Consider the following 21,698-nt stretch of genomic DNA (forward strand, 5'->3'; position numbering starts at 1 on the left):
CCCCAGCTGTGTCTGCACTCGCTGTGTCTCTCTTTGTCTGGCATTTGCCTGCATTGTACTCCAGGGGGGATGGGTGCTTGTTCAGACCTCAACCTGCAGCCATGGCAAGGGGAGGCAAAGGAGGAAAACAGACCTTCCTAAAGCTCTTTCACAAGAATCCAAAGCCAAACAGTGCTGACTTCAAGCACATCAGCACTTCCAATGCTGTGCCCCCAAAAATCCCACTTGTTTTTTGAGTCCTTTCACGTGCCTCAGAACAGCAGCCTGTGGGGCTGTCGCCTTCACACTTAGGTAATCCATTTTCAGCCACTCAGACCTGGACATGAAAACATTTCTTCTGCAAGGACTGCTCTTTGTTCTCTCTCCCCCATGCCAAAAAAATCCAGCCCTGAACACCGTGACAAAGGATTAGCTCAAGCTGAGGCCAGGCTTTAATGTAAATAGCCAGACAGAGAACAGAATGGCTTCTTTTATCAAACTTAACATCCCAAAGCTCTACTGATTTCATTGTCATTATGGTGGTGATTAATTTGACCCAGAGTACTGCCACCCACTGTTAAAGCCTTCGCTGCATCCCTGTTGATAGCTCTCATGACAGAGATTACAGTCTGCCACTGCGTTGTCCATAATTAGTACTTGTCAAAATGAGATTTGCCTATGGTAGCCCACTGCTCATGAGAAACCCATTCAAAATTAAACATGCTTTAGAAAATAGAGGACAGTTCATCCTCTAATTGGAACCAACAAGTATGGAATGACAACTCTTTCTCTCATCTGTTAAATGTTGTTCAGTTCTTAAAAATTATTTTTTGAGTTATCTCCATAGCTACCAATAAGTGCCCTCTGGTAAAGTATGAAGGTGTCAATTCTGTTCTGGAGCCGGGTCCTAAAATGTTTGCACAGTTAATTCCCCAAAGCAACTTAGTTTAATTACTTCATCTGAAACAGGAACATGGTCAGGGTACAGTGGCAGACACTGACACATGGCCAATGCCAGCCCTGCTGCCCATCCATAAGTGACAGTGAGCTCTGGGAAAGGCCAGGGCTGGGCACAGCCTGGGGAATACCAGGAGGGACAGCAGGGAGAGGGCATTTGGAAAGAGCTGAAGCTTATCTGCAGGGAGTGGAGGAGAGAGGAGGGAGTGAAGCCACACAGCCCAATGGGCTGGCATGGAATGTGGTGTTTGCAGTGACTGGGGTGTGGGCAACTCCAAGGCTTCATTCACTGATGTTTTGGGTTGGACTAGGCATGGAGTATAATACACAGCTTCACTTAGCAGACCAAAGCTACAGCGCTTTGGGGTTTTGTTCCTCCACTGTAAGAGGAACGGCCAATGTTACTGCAACCCTGAATGCAAAGACTTAGTTACTACATCCAGTATCACTAAGGATTGCAACAAAACGTTTTCTGATTAAACTCTGAACTACAGGGCCAGGGATGGAGTAAGTATCCACACTGGAATCAACTGAAGTTGATGTCCAATGACATTTTTTAGAGGACAAGCAGGAGACCTGGTGTTTTTCAGAAGCACGAATCCATCAGTCTATGAAAACAATTGCCCTGAGCAACTGCCTAAAAACAAGAGCAAGCAGTCCAGAGCATGAAACCCTTGTGCTAGTCAAACAGACCATTGTTGGAGAAATATATCTTTTCAGTTCAGGTACCAGAAGTGCTCAGCAGCTCTTGAAAACACTGGAATATATTGTGGCAAAAGTGAATGCTCGGAGAATAATTCACAAGAGGTGATGATGTGCCAGACATAATTCTTCACCAATATCTTTCATTTTATTCCACCAGAAGAAGCAAAAGAACTTAAAAGATATCAGTAATTTTGTTCTGAATGCCCACTGATTAAAGTGCCACACTTTGTTACAGCAGGTTAATTAATCACAGTCCTGTATGTAAACTCCATTCACTAAAGTTTACTGGATTCCCTACTTGAACCTTGCACAGCCAGATGACAGCTTTCATCCTTATCTTCAGTGGAAGCGTTGGCAAGAGGGAGATGTTTTGTCTTGTGCCAAAATATCAGTCTGATCAGATGCAACCTGGGCAAGTTATAGGGAGGTTTCCTAGGGATGGAAGGACCTCATTGCAAAGCTTCAGTCCATTGCAATGCTGGGCTGCATTACTCCAAGTTAGACAGAAACCTCCTGGTGAGGATGTGGGCCAGGTGGAAATCAGCTAAAAGTAGAAAACCAGAACTGCTGGTGGATATAAATTCCATAGTTAGGGAGAGATTGAGTCACAGGCTTAGAGAATAGTGAAGATTGGTAGTCTTTGGGTTTGCAAAAAAAAGCTGTTGCAGAGTGAAAATAAACAGTTCTCCTGTTTATTCCACTGAAAGCAGGAGAAGAAAAAGCATCCTTAAAGATTCTGTCTGTTGTGAAAGTTTTAGATTATTCAATTACGGACTTGGACTTTTGGAAAATATTTGTTTTCTATTTTAGGTTTTTCCAGGAATCACCTCTTTAAACTAATGAGACATTGAAGCGAGCCATTAGGAGGCGTTTTGTGATGATGACGGTGACTCCATCCCGTCACACATGGCTACGAAGGTTAGGCGAGTCAGCAAATGTCTGCTGGGAGCGCGCCGGACACCGCCGGCCCCGCCGCGCTGGGGGAGGCAGCGATGACCTTGGCAAGCCCCAGCCAGTGCTGTTCCCTCTCACTCCGGCAAGTCTGAAGATTTACTTTCACCCTGAAGGTAATCAGTCAGTCGTGATTTTGACCTACAGTTTAATGTGCTCTCTTGCTATAGTTACAGACATCCTCCTTCTGGTTATGCTCCCTGCTGTGACTAATGGCATCTTCGCAGTTAAAGAGGTGGTTTTTAAAGAAAAACATCCAAGTTTCAGTGCTGTTACTGAGTTAACAGTTTTAGCAAAAAACAATGTCACAGCAGTCCTCGCTATGGCCTATGCACTTGTCATTTTTTGGGTGCAAATGTATACATGTATATTTATATACTTTTTGCAAAACCCCTACATACACAGGAAGCAACAATTTTTTTTTCTGCTAGTGATCATCAGCCTTGGTATTCTCTATTCACAGTGAAGAACCTCTTAAGTTCAGTTGCCATTCATATAAAACAGTCTTGGTCAGTCAAAGTTTTTGAAAACTGAATTATTTTGCACAAATGGCAACAAAAATGGAAATCAGTTTTTTTCAAAGATCAGGAACTGAATACCACACAACATACCAAGATATTAAGGACATTTTATAAATCTGATCCTACAAGTGTGATTTTTCTGGAAGATGTTTAAGGGTGACATGAGAAACCATTTTTTTAAAGATAAAACCATAAGGATTTTCACGATATTTTGCAAAATACCTCAACCATTCATAACTACTCCTTTTTAAAACACTGCAATGTTTGAAGGTTATTCTCCAAACTGAAGAACACATTCTTGGATTTAATGACAGGGCCCCTTTAAATAAATAAAACTTTTTTTTTTTTTTGTCTGTGTAGATGCTCATGAAAATATTGGGGAAATGTTACATTCATTTAAATCTCTTTCTCCTTTCCAAATAGGTTCCCTGTATCTGTTCACCTCTAAGCCCAATTAGATTCAAGGGCAGCAGATCACAAAAACTAATGCTACTAGACCAAAATTTCTACTCTGTGTGGCAAGAAAATCAGTAGAAAGTAGCTCAAGTTCTTTTTTTCTTTGCCATATAAAACTGCAGATGTCATTTGGATACTAATTGGAGTCATTGTACAATCATGTTGGATGCCCTGTTCTCATTCAATATGTGGCAGGTAACATAGCACCTATGTTCTTCAAGAAAAGATCAATGACAAAAAGGTAGTTTTCTGCTGCAGGGAGAAGACAGACAATTAGAAAATCACTATTTGTATTCAATCTCTGTTTACACCGGTTGACCACATCTCTCACAAGTGCACATTTCTCTCCAGCTTCAGAAATACACAAATATATCAGCACCAGAAGTCTCCTCTCGTTTTAGTTTGCAATTCAGGATTGCTTTATTAATCAACGCAAGATGCATTCATTGAACTGGATTAATCCTGCATAAGTAATTTTGAAATTTCCTGCTGAAGTTATTTTTCATTTCTGGGAACAAATCATTTATTTGGATTTTCATATATCAGGATCACAGAGATTTGCCACAGTCAGATTTTAATTTTAGTTACATCTGAGCTGGCTTATATATTAGGGTGCATAGTTTTGCATGAGAGCATCTTCTAAAATCTGTAATTGGTGTGGAACACTGACATGCACAGAATACATCTGACAAGGTCCAAAGACTTAGGTTCAGTTTTGCTGATCAACATCTATGCTGCAGATTAACTGAATCTTTTATGGCATTACAAGCCCTCCAGAATTCATTAGTGTGCTTTCCCTTCCTGCAAACCCCCCTGACCTCCAGTGCTGCTGTCACTGCTTCCTTGGACTGGAGAGGCTGAAACACTGACTCCTCTCCACTGCTGCACTAATAACAGAAATTAAATGTGCATCTTAAAACTGCCCTGGAGTGTGTGCATTGGCACTTACCTTGGGACTTTTAGCACTGCTGGGGATTTCTTTCTCCTTTGTCTGTACCAGAAAGCTCTATTTAAACTGAAATATGGCCTCTCCCTTAAAAGCAGGGGAAGTAGAGTACTTTATTGATGAGTGATTATAATACAATAGAAACCAGTATTTATAATGAGGTTTGGCATGGATTTTTTTCTCACAAATTGGCTCACAGATGTAGCTAGCAGAGGAAATCATTGTATTAAAAGCAGAAAGAGGGATAAGCGCATGAGAGAAAGCAATGCCAGCTTTTGGGAGGGGGGTGCAGAGTACCTTCAAAGACAGCACTGTAATTATTGAAAAGCATATTTTTCAAATGCCCCCTTTGGGCATTCTTAAGGGCATGGGTACAGGCTGGAAGTCACCAGCAAATCATACTTCTCACACTTGTCACCCAGTGGATGGGACCATAGCTCAAGATCAGGAAAACACCCTCAGTCACCAATCTGTTGTTTTCCAGGTCCCACTCTGCAAAAGCACCTAGGCAAGTTTGTCATGCTGAGGATGAAATGGAGAAGATTAAGGTTTGGCAGGAAGGGCAGCAGAGAAAGAGAAATAGGGAACAATCCATGTGTCCAGCTCCCAAATAGGATTCTCATCAGAGAATCAGAAATGGAAAGGGCTCTCAATGCAGCCGGGACCAGGAATTGTGGCTCATCTGCTGCTCTTGTGCTTCCCACCACCAGCATCAGCTCTCTTCCCTTGTCACAGGGGCTGGCTGTGGTTGGGTGTTTGCCACAGCCCAGGCCCTGCAGAGAGGTGTCACTGGGCAGCTCTTTGATAGGTTTTGTTGTGCTGAAGTCTGTGCATTAAAACTTGAACACTGCAACACCTAAGTACTCTGCTGATTTATCCTTCTGCTTAACAGCAGGACCACTGAAAATGATTAGCTAAATACTATCACCCAAGGGCTTTTTTAGTTAGTTTCATGTTTATCTCATATTATCTTCTATTGAATTTTCTTATGTTTCTCTTCTGCCCTTTGTATTGCCTTTCCCCTAGTTTTTTTCCAGCCTTGTTCTAATATGTGCTTCTCAAAAACCATTTTTGCTTTCCTCATTAATCCTGATTTTTTTTTCTGTGCCCTTGATTCCCAAAAACATCCCACCTTCTCCTTTCACAGTATCGTTTTCTATTTTTCCTTTTGTTTACTTTGTTCTCTTACTTTCTAAATCATATCTCTGCCAGTTTTTCCTCTTCATCCTTCTCCCAAACTACTTAAAAAAAACCCATAAATCTCCCTTCCTTCCTCTGCTGCAATAAACTCATTAATGGAACAATTCTATTCATTGTGCTATCTTAGTGCTACCCAGTACAGCCCACACCTGCTTTAAACACAGGGGCCACTTTGCTCAGGGCACCCCTCTGGTTTGCATAGGCAGATTCTGGTCTCTGATCAAGGTCTGTAGGCACGAATAAAGAATGCATGAATAGTAACTGGCATTGATGATGCTTCTGCTTCCTGGTAGAACCTTCTGCTTTTATCTTATCTTAGCCTCACAATACCTCTTGCCCTTTACAGCACACCCAAGCCAACACTTTCCCTCCAAGAACTGAAATACCCACAGTCAGAAGGGTCAATTGTCATAGGAGGAACATTTTGAAGAGGTATGAAGTTGCCACAAGCACTAAATTCCCCAAAGCAAGACTGGGCTTAACAAAGCAGGGTCCTTTTCACTTACTGTGGGACAGAGGGACAGAGGAAGCATTTCACAGGCATGCAGTGACATCTCCAGTGAGAGCAGGCACAGGGGTGGAGCTTTCCCTGCTGGAAAAAGGTGCTGCTTTCCCAGGCCAGGCACTGGGCTCTGGGGAAGACCGACTCACTACAGACCCGCCTTTTACTGCGGTCACTGCACTGACAAGCACTGAGTAATGACACTTGGAAAACAATGAGGCCATTATGTAACACCAGAAAATAAAGGAAGTTCGCACATCTACATGATAAAAAAAGTTCCAAAGAATTTAATGTAGATATTATTTATACATACACTTTATAAGTAGGAATATGGCAGACAGTTGAATTAGTACATAAAGTTTTATTTCAAGTTTCCCCCCTACAAGCAAGCTTCATTTACACAGTCTAGTACTGTACAAAATTTACATTCTTTGTGTGACTTATTTAGTTAGCATTGTTTCCTTGGTCATGCCTTCCTGATAGATAGAAAGATTTAGATACAGTCCTCATAAATCTTTAAATTATCTTGGTAAAAAAAAGGAACCATTTAAAAGGACAAGAAGTAGCCTTTAAAAATGGTACATTTTAGTAGAGACAGGTGACAGACAATGTTCAGTGGCAGACCTTTTAAATGTCATACAAGGTTTCCTCATTTAGTATCTTAACTGTTTAGTTTTTTATATATATTTATATTTATATACTTTCAACAGGAAAGAAAAAAAAGTCATGATTGCACCAAATATATTTTACAAGGGATCCCTTGGATCTGAACAATATAAATAAATACAAAACCAACTAAGATTGCACTATGTAGGAGAAATGGATTGAGATTTCAGGATATACACTCCACCTTTATGAGTTCCTTAGTGATGCTCACTGGAGAACTCCCCAAGGGCACATTCAAATATTAGCATCTTCAGATAATTATTTTGTTTAAACATTTTTTCCCAGGCGTGCAGCTACCTCATCAATTGGATTATTGCATTTGTGTGGTACCAGTCTTTACTGCATTACTCCAATTTTACAAGTTGTGTAATTCTGCTGCAAGCAAGGGAGTTGCAATAAAATTGGACAGACGCCAGAGAGAAACAGTCCCATGATATTTGCTCTCCGTTATTTATATTGCTCTCAAGCATCAATATATAGTGTAATTTCTGTGTACATTCACCCTTTTTCTATTTTGCAAAGCAAATAATGAAGTCTTTTTCCCATCTATTGCCTCTGCAGCTGAAACCAACCTCCAGGAGCTGCCTGCTCCTTGTTTAATGCACTAGCATGAAGTCCTCTCATGAAAGATATGTGCAGGGCTAAAAATGCAGGATTGCAGTGTCCTTTGCCTTTATCTGGAGCAGCCAGCTACAACTAGGCAAATTAAAGGCCAGATATTTATCTGACATAAAGTACATCCATTGGCTTGGATGGAGCAATGTCACCAGTAAAGAGGATGGTCCTGAGAGTGATGGATGCAGCACTAGTAAACCACAGTGGAAGAATTATGTACATACTTTAATGAGGTGCAGATGATTATGTCTGTTAGCTGCAAGGTGGTGAAGAATCAGGCTCAGATTTTGTCACTGCTTTTGCAAAGCCAGGACAGAAAGACATAAGCTTAACACACAGACAGTCTGATTTGTGCAAGCAGCTATGACTTCATGAAGCAAGTCCTAAATGCTGCTGGTCCCATGTGGTCCCATTCTGAACCCGCTTTGCAGTGTGTAAATAATTACACAGCCTATAAGGCAGTGGAAAGTCTAGCCTTATATTACTTTGGATCAATAGTAAAACTCTCTCAGAGTGCATCTTAAGATCAACCACACAGGACTACTTTAACTACTTACCAGTGTCTCTCCAAAAATGTGCATAAGCATTTTAGAGTCCAAAGCAATAAATTTATGATTAAATGCAGTCTTCTTGTCTTTGGAAAGAACTTGCACATATCTTGCACATAGATGCTGATATCTAACAGGTTAGTGAAAAGGAAGTAAGGTTTCTGGTGCTTCGTTAAGTGGTCATAGAAATAACTTACTTACTTTTCAAAGCCAGCTTTTAAGCTGTAGGATCCAAATTCTGTTATACTAATGTAGAACCAGTCATTCCATGTGATTTCAGCGAAATGGTTCTGACTTTACACAAGTGTGATTAGCAGAATTTGATCCTAATCCCTAAGCTGCTATTGCAAGAAGTGCTCTGTAAAGCATAGCTTTCATTGTAGTCTGCTTTCTGCTGCACTTGCACATGGGGACTTTGAAGGCAGAGTGTATTAGTTGCCAAGCTGTGCAAAAACTGAATGATATTTCTTTACCTTTTATAATCTTCTGATGCTGTGTTGCTTGCAGAGCATATGAAGTAGTTGTAGGTTAGGATTACAGAGGAGGAGACAATTCTGCAATGCAGTGTGAGCTTTTCACTATCTGAATTCTGAAACATTCATGAAAACAACATCCTCATGACTTCAACACAGATCACATGCAGGTAGATACAATGCACAATACTGATCTTGTCTCTTCAGGCTCTATTTGAACAGTTAGCCATCATTTTTTTTTTAAGTTAAATTTGATGTGAGGAGTGTCTCTGCAGCAGGAAAAGTTTAAATCAGTCTGAAATGGCAGTCTGTCAGCATGTAATGTTCGGTGTGTTTTAGCTTCTCGCTTCATAAGACACCGGCACCTATCTGAGATGGGACAACGCTTGGTTTTTCTTTTCTTTTAGTTTGCTCCTAAAGCATAAACATGGAATGAGGGGTCAATTATGGTAGCTTTGTTTTACCAGGAACTGTGTTCTAATAAAATATTTACGTCACCCGTCATTATTTTCCCAAATGCACTCAGTGTTCGTGTCAGTGCTCCTGGCCCATCACTTGTTGTACGGGACGCAGGCCGGCAACACCACAGTCGAACACGCAGGTCCTGCCAGGGGCTCCGCAACGTCACCTTCCAGCTCTGTCCAAGTCCCCTTCTCAGGACTGTAGCAAATGGTAGAAGATTTGTAGGCTCCCTGGTAGTAGAACAAAATGTCATATTAAATGTGGCTTTGGTAAAATCCAAGTCACACATCAGCCCTAATGATGTTTGAAGTGACTTGGGGTCACTCAAACTTAGAAGCTCTTCAAGAGGTTTTGGTTGTTTCAGCACCCAGCCTCTGAAAATCAGTCTCCTTTACAAGCACCTCATATGCAGAGCTGTAAGCATACAGTCCCAGCATATAGTCCCATCAACCACTTTTTCAAAATTCCTTCTGATTTTTAAATTACTCCATATCAGTGAATAGAGTGCAATAATTACTTATCTAAATAGAGAAGCACAAAGGTGAAAAAACACTCCATGTTCTCCATGAGCTGAAAACCAATCCAAGCCTGCCCCTGAAACTAATTCCCCTCTTCCCTCAATCCCATCTGCATACTATGTAGACTGGCCACAAAACTCAGAAGGAATAGGAAGGTGATTGTAGAAAGCAGGTACACACCATACTCCAGCTGTAGCCTCCTACAAGGTAAATACTGTCATCAAGGACTGCACAGCCAGGGCCACTGCGACCCTCCAGAATAGGAGTCTGCAGGATATTCCACTGGTCACCTTTTGGATCGTAACATTCCACAAGCATTACATCGAGATGGGAGAAACCTGGATGAGGGCATTCAGGAAATAGAACATGTGTTATGACATGCTGTTTTACTACTTATTTTACTGTTAAACGTATTAAATTATAGTTACAATTATACTACTACAATTATAACATAATTGTAAACATTTTAAAGAAAATATTTTCATATACATTTAAGCCAACTTCTGTAACATTAATGCTTTGTTATTTCAGTTCAAATAAATCTGTTGAAGGTTTTTACCATTAGTTCTACAATCTTCTACAAATCATGAGTGCATATAAAATCTGACCACATCAGGAAACACTCAGTAATAACTTATCAGTGACACAAGCAGATTCAAACAAAATTCCTCCTTGTCTATCAATGCTAATACAAGTTTGACCATGTAGGAAAAGATTGTCCTGGCAGTCTTTCTCAAAATTCAGCAGATCCAATCTATTCAAAATTGAACAGATTGAATTTTGCTCAGAAATCAATGTCTAACAAGTCCAGGGAGAGCTTAGACAGCTGAAGCCACTTGGTTCTAGAGGGACAAAGTGCTTAGCATGATGGACATGATGTGCAGGACCAGTTTCAATTTTCCAGCTGACTTAAGGTATACTCTAAAGCACACAGCTGGGTTAAAGTCTTTAAGGCAACAAAAAAATGTAACCACAAAAATGGCGGTCCCATCTTTCCCTGGTAAGCCAAAAAATGCTCCAAGCAACTGCTGCTGTTTGATCACCAAAGGGCAGAGGGATCTCAGCTCAAGATTCTCTAGCTGTATCAGTTAATATGAATTAAGAGAGCCAAACACAGACATTGAACACAAGAGTCCTGGTTCCTGCTCTAATTTTAGGCAATTCCCTATTTCAAACTACCTTCTTTATCAGAGCACTGCAGTAAAAGTATGGCTTTCTTAATATGCTGAAGTGCTTTTCTTAACCCATCTGTCTTCTCTTCAAGGTATGACAGCAAAGAGAAGTAAGATTTTCTGTAAAAAAGGGTATTTGGTGATATTGGCACTTCACAAGGGAGCTGTTTGCTTGAATATTATTTATGTCTGGAATGAGTATGAAATAAGAGGATATAATTCATAATAATATGAAATAATTACTTGCTGCTTTAAGGTTTTCAAGGCACCATAAAAAGGCCACTGCTGTGCACCCAGAAGCTGTCAAAAGCTCTGTAGCAAACTGCAGTATGCACATGACTGCTGTGATGTGGTAAATGCACAGCTAACACTACTACACAGTTCAGCTTCACAAAGGAGGGCTTTGCCATGGAGCCCTGCTATTCGGCTGGTGGAGAATTTGTAACATTTCATCCACATTTCAGTCCCCTCCCTGCCCTTGCAGCTCTTCCTTTTGTTTCACTGTACAGGAGAAACCATTTTTTTCCAAAAAGTTCTTTTACCAGAAAGCCACATCTTTCCAGAAGCCTGGATGTTAAATACCCCTCACAACAGTGAGCAGTTCAAGCATAACAAAGGCACTCAGACCACAGTTGCAGAGGCAAAACTGCAAGGCTTATTAGAAGTAGGTGAAACTACATGGAAAAAAAAAAAGAAAAGAAGGAGGCAGAATAGAAGCAATTCAAGCCTCTGCAAACCAAAGCATGTGCTTTAGCTTGAGAAGAGCTGTGATAGGTTTTACTTTTGTAGGAGGAAAAGTCAACACTGGGAAGCACTGAAACCTGGCAGCTGATCATGTGCAAGCAGCTTTTGCCCTCTTCACCTTATAAGGTCCAGTCCATACCCACCCATCCCAGCTGGGGTGGGGAGGAGAGCACAGCAGCACTGAGCCTGCCTGCAGGCGTTTATGCACCAGCACTATTTATCAGGGAAAATTTACATCTGGGACTGTCCCTGGCATGCTCCACAGACACTCAGCTCTCCAAAAGCAGCATGTGACTTTACAGTGTCATGGGGACCCAGGGACTGGAGTCAGACATGACCTGGTACTACTTGCAGTTAACACGTTTTTTGACTTTTTCTTCTATATTATGATTTTATCTTTTGTTGTTGGGAGTATTTTATTTTTTTGGTTTTCAACATTAAAGGAGAAAGAATTAAAAAAGTGAATATAAACTATCAAGTATTATCACAGGAGAAAGGAGCAGGAGGTGTGCTTTTTGTCTAAGTGGCTGGATTAAGAAGCATCTTTAACATCAGTGACATACAGGTATTAAGATAAAATTACCAAATGCCTAAGCAATAGTTATTTTAATAGGAGACCTTTTCAAAAGATGAAAACAAGAGACCTCTAAAAAGAATTATAATAAACAAGCTGCATTTAATACTAAAAAGGGATTTAAAGAGCCTAGTCCTATTATTTAATGGCTGGAAGTTTGCTTTTTTTTTTTCTTCATTAAATCAGGAGCTTGGGTTTTGTGTGCTGCTCTGAATAAAGCTCTCTTTAACTGCACATTTTGGAAAATGATTTACAGAGGAAAATATTGCTGGTACTTTCGGGTCAAAGAATAATCTGTTTGTTTCATTGAATTCTTGGTAATGACAAATTGTCCATGCCTTTGAGTAATGGAAGCTCCCATTTTTATTATCTAAAGCATTCATTACTCATATATTTAATGTACTGTTATAATTTTAAAATAATTTGCATAAAATGTTTTTAAAATTGCTGGCTCAAGTGTCCTGTTAAATTGTGTTGCTTGGCTTTCAATGTATTTAACAGTGACTGTCTAACAAAAATATTCTTTATCAGAGATGTGGGACACTGAGATACTTTTTTGCTATTAAAAATGTGACCTTTCAAATGGTTCCCTCCAATTGCATACAGTCGATCATTCATTACAGCCAGAGTGTGGATTGCTCGTTTTGTGTTCATGTCCTGTTTTCGGGCCCAGACGTCCATCACAGGGTCATAGCAGTACAGCCAGGGGACGTATTCTCCATTGTGAACACCTCCTGCACAGTAAATACACATCAGCTCATTAATAGAAATAAAGGCATTGTGCTGCAGCAGGAATTTAGCTCTCTGGTTTTGGGGTTCTGCCATTTGTTTATATTTTTATGGTGGTTTTGGGCTGCTTTTCTTGTCATACAGCAGGAATTACTCAAGACACTGGCCTGAAATATATATCTTGCCATTGTGGACGGCTCCTGCGTGGGCTGCCAGGGGCTGGGGTAGCGAGGACACGTAGCGCCACTCGTTTGTCTCCAGGTTGTAGCACTCCACGCTGGACAAGTAGCCAGTTTCGTTTCTTCCACCGATGACATACAAGTTCTTGTCGAGGCGGCAGGCGTAGAAACTGGCTCTCCTGGAGGACAGGGCAGAGCAAAACAAACAAGCCAACAACAAACCAATTAGCCATGTCAAACATTTCGTTCCCCTCTCCAGCTGACTCCCTGAACTAAGAGAGCTGCTCCTTCAAATGCTACATCAGGGAGAAGTAGCTTCCAGGAAGCTTCATGTGCTTACAGCTATCCTAGAGACTGTGGCTGCTTTGCTAATCAAATACACAATACTCCACATCAAAAAACACTTCATTTTTTTGTGTCAAAACAATTAGGCACACATAAAGCTGCCAGAAAATACCCCTTCTCAAAGCTGTTTGTTTCTTTTTCACACCCGTGAAAGATAAAAAGGTGCTCATTAATGTATGGGGCATTACCTTGTAAGGGATATAACAACTCAGTAAGACAAAGTGAAAAATGAGGTAGATAATGTAACAATAATAAATTATCTTGACATTCACTTTCTTTATGGTCCTTCAAGGGTCATTGTTCCCAATTTACTAAGAGAACCACATCATCAAAATTTTTCTTCAATTATCATTTTTTTCTTCCTTCTGCAGTACTGCAAATAGAACAATTTTCCTCATGCTAGCCACAACACTACATTTCCACCCTTTAACTCAAATGAGGTCTGTCTCCGTCCAACTAACCCCGATGAAAGTTTTAGCCACCTGTCTGCTTTTACATGCAGCTCAGGTGTGTAGGAAAACAATTAAGTTTTCTGGCGAGGACTGTCTGGCTTATATTAGTTTGTCTTCCTCGTGCCTCCAAAATCAATGGTGAGTGTTTGTTGCTGAAGTAAAAATTGAGCAGTAGATGATTTTGAGAGACCTTGGTTGGTGTAATCCACTCCGGGGAAAGCTCCCTGGATCATTCAGCAACAGGAAGGTTTGCTAGAGTAGAGACCTTTCATTTCAAGCTGCAATAACATGAGAAAGAAAATTGCAAAAGAGCACAGCTGGGCTTGGATGAAGAGCTGAACAAAATATTGAAGGAGAAGAGTTGTCAGTCCCCAACATAAAGTTTTCTCCTGGGTGAAACCAGAATGACATGGGAGCCCAGAAATGAGCAGGCAGGCCAGGCACAGCAAAGTGTAGCTCTGACAGCTCCTGCAAAGCAGGCACTCTGGAGTGTGGCTGTAGCTTGCCAAAACTTGCTCTGTGGCTGATTCAATGCATTCTGGTGCCTGCTCAGATGCCTTAATTTGAATCTGGGAGCAGCTGCAGATTTCACTCCTGAATCATGCACTAAATCTTGGGGCCTTGATGGTCAGCTGCACCATCAAGGACTTGAACCTGCAGACCTCCAAAGCATTTGGATGAGCAGTGGCACACACAGCATCATCAGTGAACAGCTTCCATGTCCAACTCCTTCCCAGGCTTCCTGACAGCCATCCTGTGACCAGGTGAGCTGGCAAAGTCTGGTGTGCCCTGTCCCTAACCTGGCATCTAGCCGGGCATGTTCAGGAGCCTTTTCTTCAGTGAATGCAGGAATAAGATCTTGCTCTTTTGCACAGCTAATTATTTTCACAAAATTTGTAGCATCCTTTAACCTTTTGGAGAAATTTTATCTCTTAGTTAAAAGTCTGAGACTGGCTGGTGGTTTATAAGTTGGAAGAGAAGTCAGGCAGACACCAAGGGATACAGCCATGGAAACAGCAGGGCTGGCTGGGCATCCAGGGAACAGATTTGATGCATCACTGCCAGTTTCTGGCCTTACTTTTTTGGATTTGGTGCACACCTGACAGGGCTCCTCACCAGCCAGGGTGACTGGACATCTCCTGTTCACTTCTTTGCTTTCACCCTGCTTGCACATGGGCAACTTGGATGGTGTGGGACAGAACCCCTTTCTGAGTGGGGCTGGGAGCTCCACCATAGGGAAGACGTCTGAAAAAAAACTCAGTGGAAATAGCAGGACAGGAATACTGGCAAGTGTCTCCAGATCAACTGATGAATTAAAAAAGACTATTTAATTTATCTGTCAGTGGGCAGATAGAAGCTGATGGCATATTCTGCTCTGCATGGTCGGGCAGCAAATTGTGCATCTATGTTTTTAGCCTGATATTCTATGGAAACAAAGCTAATTTGATTACACTGTACATGTACCCATGTCTGACTACTGTTGTCTCTTAAAAAAAACCCTTGCTGACTGATTTCACTCTAATTTGACAGAGGCTATAGGTGTTACAGGCAATCAAGTGTGTATAAGCTTTCTGAGAATATGTGATGGGCCAGAGGCATACAGTTGCCCCAAAAGTAGGAAAAGCTGCAAAGGTCACCTCCTATTAGATATGAGAGTGCCTGCATAGTCAGGTACCCATTTTTCCACCCTCCTGTGTCCAGCAACCACAAAGCACAAAACCAGAGGGTGCCTGTTGTCAGCGCTCCCACATCCACTCCTCTGACCTTCTCTGCTGAACCCATTAACAAACTACTCTCATCATGTTTTGCCTTTTTTTTTGGTCAGGTTTAATAAACAGAGGTAGAAACAACTTGCATGCATTATTCTCTTAACTAGGGTTTCACTGACAATATTCTGTACATGTACTCCTGGTTTCATCCACACAGTGTCACTATAAGGAGCAAAAATGAAAGCATCAGCATACTTCACTCTTCTGCTTGGATGTGAACATTCACTCAGTGGCTTCTGTCACAAATATTTTAAGCTTTTTGGCTTTTTTTAGTTTACAATGATACAGTGTGTAAGGGCATGCTGTTACAGCATGCAAAGGCATGCTGTCAAATGATGACTTTTAAACTGCTGTAAAATATGATTCAGATTAAACTGTAATACAGCAATCTTTGCATGACAATGCAAGACACTATCCATTCTAATCAGGTAACTAGAATATACCTCAGGATATGAATATGGACAATAAGACAATTATTTTGTGATTCTCCTCAGGACTTGAAAGTACTCGATGTTCACTGTTCTCCTAAATGCTTTTCCTTCACACCCAACCATCAACCCAACCAACTTCTTTCAAGTATACACATATAAAAGGGAAGATTTTCCTCATGATTTTCACACATGATGCATTTATGCCCTGAAACACCAAACAGATCTACCAGTCTGAGATTTAAATTTACCAGTGCTGCTACTGATTGTCACAATATCTAGACCTGATATCAGAGTAATTTATAGAGTGCGTGCTTTGCTTTTTAAAACATAAATAATCTTAATAGGGGTTGACATTACTATTATTAAAGTCAAAAACAAAAATAAAATGTGAAATTTTTGTATTTCTTTTTCTGTGCCTTTTCTCAGCCTCAAAGAGTATACTGACTTCCCACTTCCACCTGCGCTTCTTCAGAACTTGGTAAAATGCCATGCTTTTAGCTGGTCTTCAAACAAAAATTTTAAACTCAGAATATAAGAAAAAGCAAGATGTTTCAAATGCTGTTTTGCTCCACACACCTTGAAAAGCTCTGTGTTGAGCTGGCAAGGTGGAACAGTTCTGCCTGAGGTGTCCAGCTGAGGCTAGCACCTCAAGCTCAGATACAGCTACTACAAAGACTGCTCCTTCAGTAGCCAGCATAGTCTAACTGAACTGTTCTCCAAAAACCTTCCAGTTGTTATGGCATCATCAGGCAGATCTGTATTTCCAAAGCTTATGAGTCATTTGCTGATTCTCTAAACAACAAGCTCCTGAAAATAGTATGTATTTTTCAAAAGTGCTTATATTTGGGGTGTTCTTCAAGGGAAAAGGAACCAAACTTAGCTTTAAAGAAAATACACTGGCAACATTGAATCCATGATGGGATTAGATTTTTCTTTATAGCTCACACAGTAAAATCAATCAGATATGGATTTTGGCATGTGAGATAAAAGTTTACTTATCAAATATTTCATACAGATTTTTGACTTGAGAATATACTGCCTGTGAACGAGTCCCACATTTACCTGGCAGTCATTTCAAAGGAGCTATTATAGTCTATGCAGCCAATTATTCTCAGACTAAAATTCCTAAATAGGTTTTGACTTGATGGACCATAATGACTCACAAAAACCCATTTAACAGTCTGTCTTGTCAATGGTGCCTGCATTATGCCAGCAGAGACAGGGCATGACCCTGTACTCCTTCCAGGGGGAAAATAACCTGTTGACTTTAATGGGAACTTTATCTCACTAAAGGAGCTAGGAAAGAAAACTGCATAAAAGCTCTCTCTTATTTGCATGATCTTCTACAAACTGGGCCAGTCCATACCACTGGAAGCAGCAATAACTCTGAGGAAGTCATTAGGACTGAGCAAACAAACCATCAAAAACATTTTAGAAAGTGAGTGTAAAATCTCTTTTTTTCCAACAATAGCCCTAATGCTTAGGAGCCTTTAAAGAAAAACAAGCCCATGAGCTATGTATCCTGAACAAAAGAGGTGACAATTAAGGTTGTCATAGCAAAGCCCCTTGCAGAAGGAACTATGTATGAGTGGACCATTGTATTCCAGTCCCTCTGTAGGGAGCTGTGGTGTTCATACATTACAGTTTACTACAGGCAGGAGCGCGGGGCACAGCTGAGTTTTGGCCTCTTGGCTGAAGGCAGCACCAGAGCACAAGGCCAGCCACCTGCTGCATGGTTTTCCAGGGAAACACAACTGGCCAATGTGGAGGTGGGAAAATTCCTACTGCCTCCTTTCTCTGACCCTCAGCTCCCTACTTCTGCTTTCTGAAGTTTGTCAGCCAAATAAAGCCAACTGCTCAGCCAGCTGCCAACGCCCCTCAGGAATCTGGCTCGGAGGTACCCAGAGGGCCTGATCAGACCTCAGATTAGGCTCCACAGAAGAGCTCCAGGCTCCATACAAACACCAGCTGGTCTCCTAGTCAGTCTCCCAGCTCAGCAAGGATGACTTGCATGGTGATGCCCACTCTGATGCTCATCTCCTTCCTCCCCCATGCCAACACCTAAACTGGTGGTGACTCACTCTAGGAAGCTGAACCAGAGGGGAAGGTGTCCCTCTGTTTTAAAGTAAACAATCACAGCTGTGAAGGTTATCCCACAGTGCTGGTGGGAATGAGGGAGAAGGCTAGGTGCTGCCAAAGCAGGGACTTAGGTCAGTCAAACTGAATCTTGAACAAAGGTCCTTCAAAAATTCTGCAGACTGACATTTTACCCCTGGAAATTTGAAAAAACAGTCATATTTCCAAGCATCTCATACACCTTGAATCACAACACTGCATTTAATTCAATATATTTCTGACTGATAGACATCTGAATAGTGTAGACAGTCAACAAAAAAAAGAACTGTAATAGTGGCGTGGAATAAAGAAAGCATTTGAGGGGGACACTGTGAGATCTTTTGAACATGGGATCCATGAGAAGATGGGTGTTTAACTGAAGGAAGGACACTGAATATTTTCTTCAAATAACATTGCAATTTTGGATCTTCTGCCTTTGAGATTCTTCTTACGAAACATGAACAATTCTGTTCAGGTTTATGGAATTTTTTCCTGTGAGGGTGGCATTTGGGATCCACAGTTCAGTTTACATCATCTTTACAAGTCATTGCTCAAGTCCACATCCACCTTTGCTCTGGTACACAGCAAGATTAAAGCATGAGCTACTCTAATATGCATTTACTGACAGCAACTTCACTCAAAGACCACCTAGGACTGAGAGTCCTCTGACAAGTGGAGACATGTTCAGGAGAGCTTTTCATAGCTGGTGTGGTGAAACAGGATGGAGTCAACATGTGAAGGTTTCAGTTCCCTCTAAGATATCTGACTATAATTACTGCTTGTTTACTGCCAAACTCATCATGACACTTCAGTCAGGGAACATGACAGGACACTATGGAGACTTCAGAAAAATCCTTCAGACCGTACTCAGGCAACCAGTAATTGCATAAAGTCCATGGCTTTTGCATGAGTTAGCACTGCAGGACTTGGCAACTGGAGTTCCAAATTTGGAAAGTTTTAAAAATTAGAAGCAAATGGGACACAACTGCATGCTGCAGTTTTGTCTGTGCTTTCAATGCTTCTACAGGCCTCCTTATTCCCAGAACTAAGCCAAACCTCAGCTGCCCCTAGGATGAGAAAACAGAAATTGAAAAACACATAGCAGGTTTTTACCTCTCTTGCATGGGTGGAAGTTGTATCCAGCTGTTAAACCTGGGATCGTATCGGCTAACAAAGTTTGTACTGTGTTTCCCTGTAAAGATAGATTATTTTGACACTCAGCTGTTTGTTTCATGTATTTAACATCATGATTGTAATATATATTACATATACTTCACAAGTTGACACCTTTTATGAAGGGTTCCCCCTTTTACAACAATGTATGATTACACTGTGTGTACAGTAATAATTCAACAAATGGGGCACTGCAAGGCTTGAATTAGCAGTCACTAGCAGTAAAAGCAGATAGCGATTATTCTTGGTCTTTGTAATAAGATCTTGAAAATGTGTATTTAAATTTACTTACACAAGCTGTGGTATTTTCACAGCCACAATAAATCACAGCACTAAACAAAATTACTGCCCAAAGAGGGCATCCCCACAGTATTTTTATGACTAGAATTTTGTCAGGTAAAAAAATTAGAGAGAACACGTTCTTTTCTTTCTCCTTACATTCTCTCTGTGTGGAACGTGGCAAAAACCCATTGTGCAAATAACCAGAAGCTGCATAAGCCATCAGCATGGGGTATGCAGTGTTTGCACTAGATAGTTTATTCTACCATGTACTTTCAGTGTAAGTTAGAAGGAATTACAGATGTGCATCGAAGGGGGAATACACTCTTAAGAGTTTTATTCCAACTCTGTTAGCTAAAATATGAAGCATGAGCAACATACACCAGCTAACTAGCTTCTCCCTGCTGTCAAGCCCAAGAACTGTGTTCATGTCTTCACGATATTAAGATTTCACCTTATTTTACATGCAGATTGACACCAAAGCAAGAAAACTGAAGCAAGAGAGTGCATGGCAATTTCCTGTAACACCTGAGACTTCAATAGATGAGCATTTTGAAAACAGAAACCTTTGTTTATGTATGTGTAACTAAAAAATTGAATTAGAGGCTTCACAGGCCAGCAGAATAACCTAACTGTGTATGTCACAGTTCTATAAATGGTCACTGGGCATTCTACAAGGTGAATATTTTTGCATCAGACAAGCCTCTGCAGGATTGGCTCGCTTTGCCTGCTTCATTCCACACTTACTTCAGCATGTGTAAATACACCATCAAGACAGTAGAGAAGAATAACAATACAGCTAGAATTTATAGTCGTAAGAATTTAAGTTCATGTTCTACAAGAAAACAGAGAAAGAAACCACACTGACCTCTTTGGAAGTAAACTGATTTCCCAGCCATGTTATAAGCATGTTCTATATGAGGAGGGTAAAGCAGAACACTGATGAATAATGCAGCATTTCTCTTCAAAACCAGCATGGTGCCTAACGAGGACCATGCTGAGTGCCATTCAAAGATAAGACCATCTCAGCACCACCTCAAGACACAGGGTGAGATTCCCCTACTGTAAGGGCAACTGGTCCTTCTGCCACTGGGCTTAGTCAAGTGAGGCTTTGCTTTTGGTCCTTATCTGGATTCCTTTAGTTTACATGGACAATTTAGAAAAAGAGGCATCGAGAGCTATAGATTCAATAAGCAGCAAAACAGTAACAGCAAGCTTGAACAGGTTCTAGGTTTCATTGTCTAAGACATTTACTAATCTCTTTGTATTCCAAAAAGCGGGAATTCAAAATTATATAAATATTGATCCTAAGTTTAAAATTCTATTAATTTTTTTTTTAGGTTTTAAGGCTGTTGTATTAAACTACATCCTTCAGAGTTACTGGGACTTCAGTGCTCATTAGTTATACAGCAGCTTGTTCATTGTTGTCATACAGATCTATAGTTTGGCTGCCTCACATGTGTCATACACATACTCACTACAAACACCATGTATGTAGAAGACTGTAAAGTGCAGGGTAGAAGAAGGGTTTAGTAAGCCAAGACTGGGAGTGCAGGATACAAATCTGGGTCCTTCATAGGAAGGGAGATGAAATCAAACTAGAACAGTCACAGAGAAGAGCTACTATGGCAACAGGAAGAACAGAAAGTTTACCTTATGGCAGGAGACAAAGAACTTGGCCTGTTGCACCTAGAAATACAAAAGCTGAAATGGGATAGGAGTGCTGCCTGTAATACTTTTAGAGGAACAAATCTCCAGGAGGGGAAAAACTGTTAAACTAAAGGCCAGCCTTGGCATGAGAACAAGGTGATTTAGACAGTCAAAGAATACATTTTGTTGGGTATCAGAATAAGGCTCCTAGTCATTTAGAGCAATTGGATTCTGTAACAGCTTTCCAAGAGAAGTAGTGGGGGCTGGAAATCCAACTGCTTTTCAAATGTAGCTAAGAAAATTTACAAAATGGGATTGTATGATGCCTGTGACTGCAGGAAAAGGACTTGGTGACCTACTTAAACTGCCTGATGTAACTGGTTAAGTCTGGAGTTTAGTTTGAAAGAGAACTCTATGTTTTGCTTTGCTCATCAGCCAGGAGATTGCACATCTTAGGATGCATCCATTCTGTCAGAACACAGAACTTGGGACGAGCGAACAAAAATCAGGATTAGCATATCAGGATGATGGCACAAAAGGAGGCAGATACTGTTCTCTGCTCTGCAGCCATGCTAGAAGGTGACATC

At 40.9% G+C, this 21,698-nt stretch overlaps 1 protein-coding gene across 1 annotated transcript in view; it reads right to left on the reverse strand.

The window, feature by feature from the left end:
• Nucleotides 1-9,070: 9,070 nt before the first annotated feature.
• Nucleotides 9,071-21,698, reverse strand: part of KLHL14 (kelch like family member 14) — a 56,586-nt gene continuing 43,958 nt past the window's right edge. The window contains exons 4-8 of the mRNA XM_058036954.1: nucleotides 19,123-19,201; nucleotides 12,886-13,076; nucleotides 12,565-12,723; nucleotides 9,680-9,837; nucleotides 9,071-9,211 (exon numbers count right to left, since the gene is read on the reverse strand). Coding sequence (XP_057892937.1) covers nucleotides 9,071-9,211; nucleotides 9,680-9,837; nucleotides 12,565-12,723; nucleotides 12,886-13,076; nucleotides 19,123-19,201 — 728 coding nt within the window. The remainder of the gene's footprint in view (nucleotides 9,212-9,679; nucleotides 9,838-12,564; nucleotides 12,724-12,885; nucleotides 13,077-19,122; nucleotides 19,202-21,698) is intronic.

The sequence above is a fragment of the Melospiza georgiana genome, chromosome 1 (genome assembly GCF_028018845.1).
Source record: "Melospiza georgiana isolate bMelGeo1 chromosome 1, bMelGeo1.pri, whole genome shotgun sequence".
Taxonomy (NCBI): domain Eukaryota; kingdom Metazoa; phylum Chordata; class Aves; order Passeriformes; family Passerellidae; genus Melospiza; species Melospiza georgiana.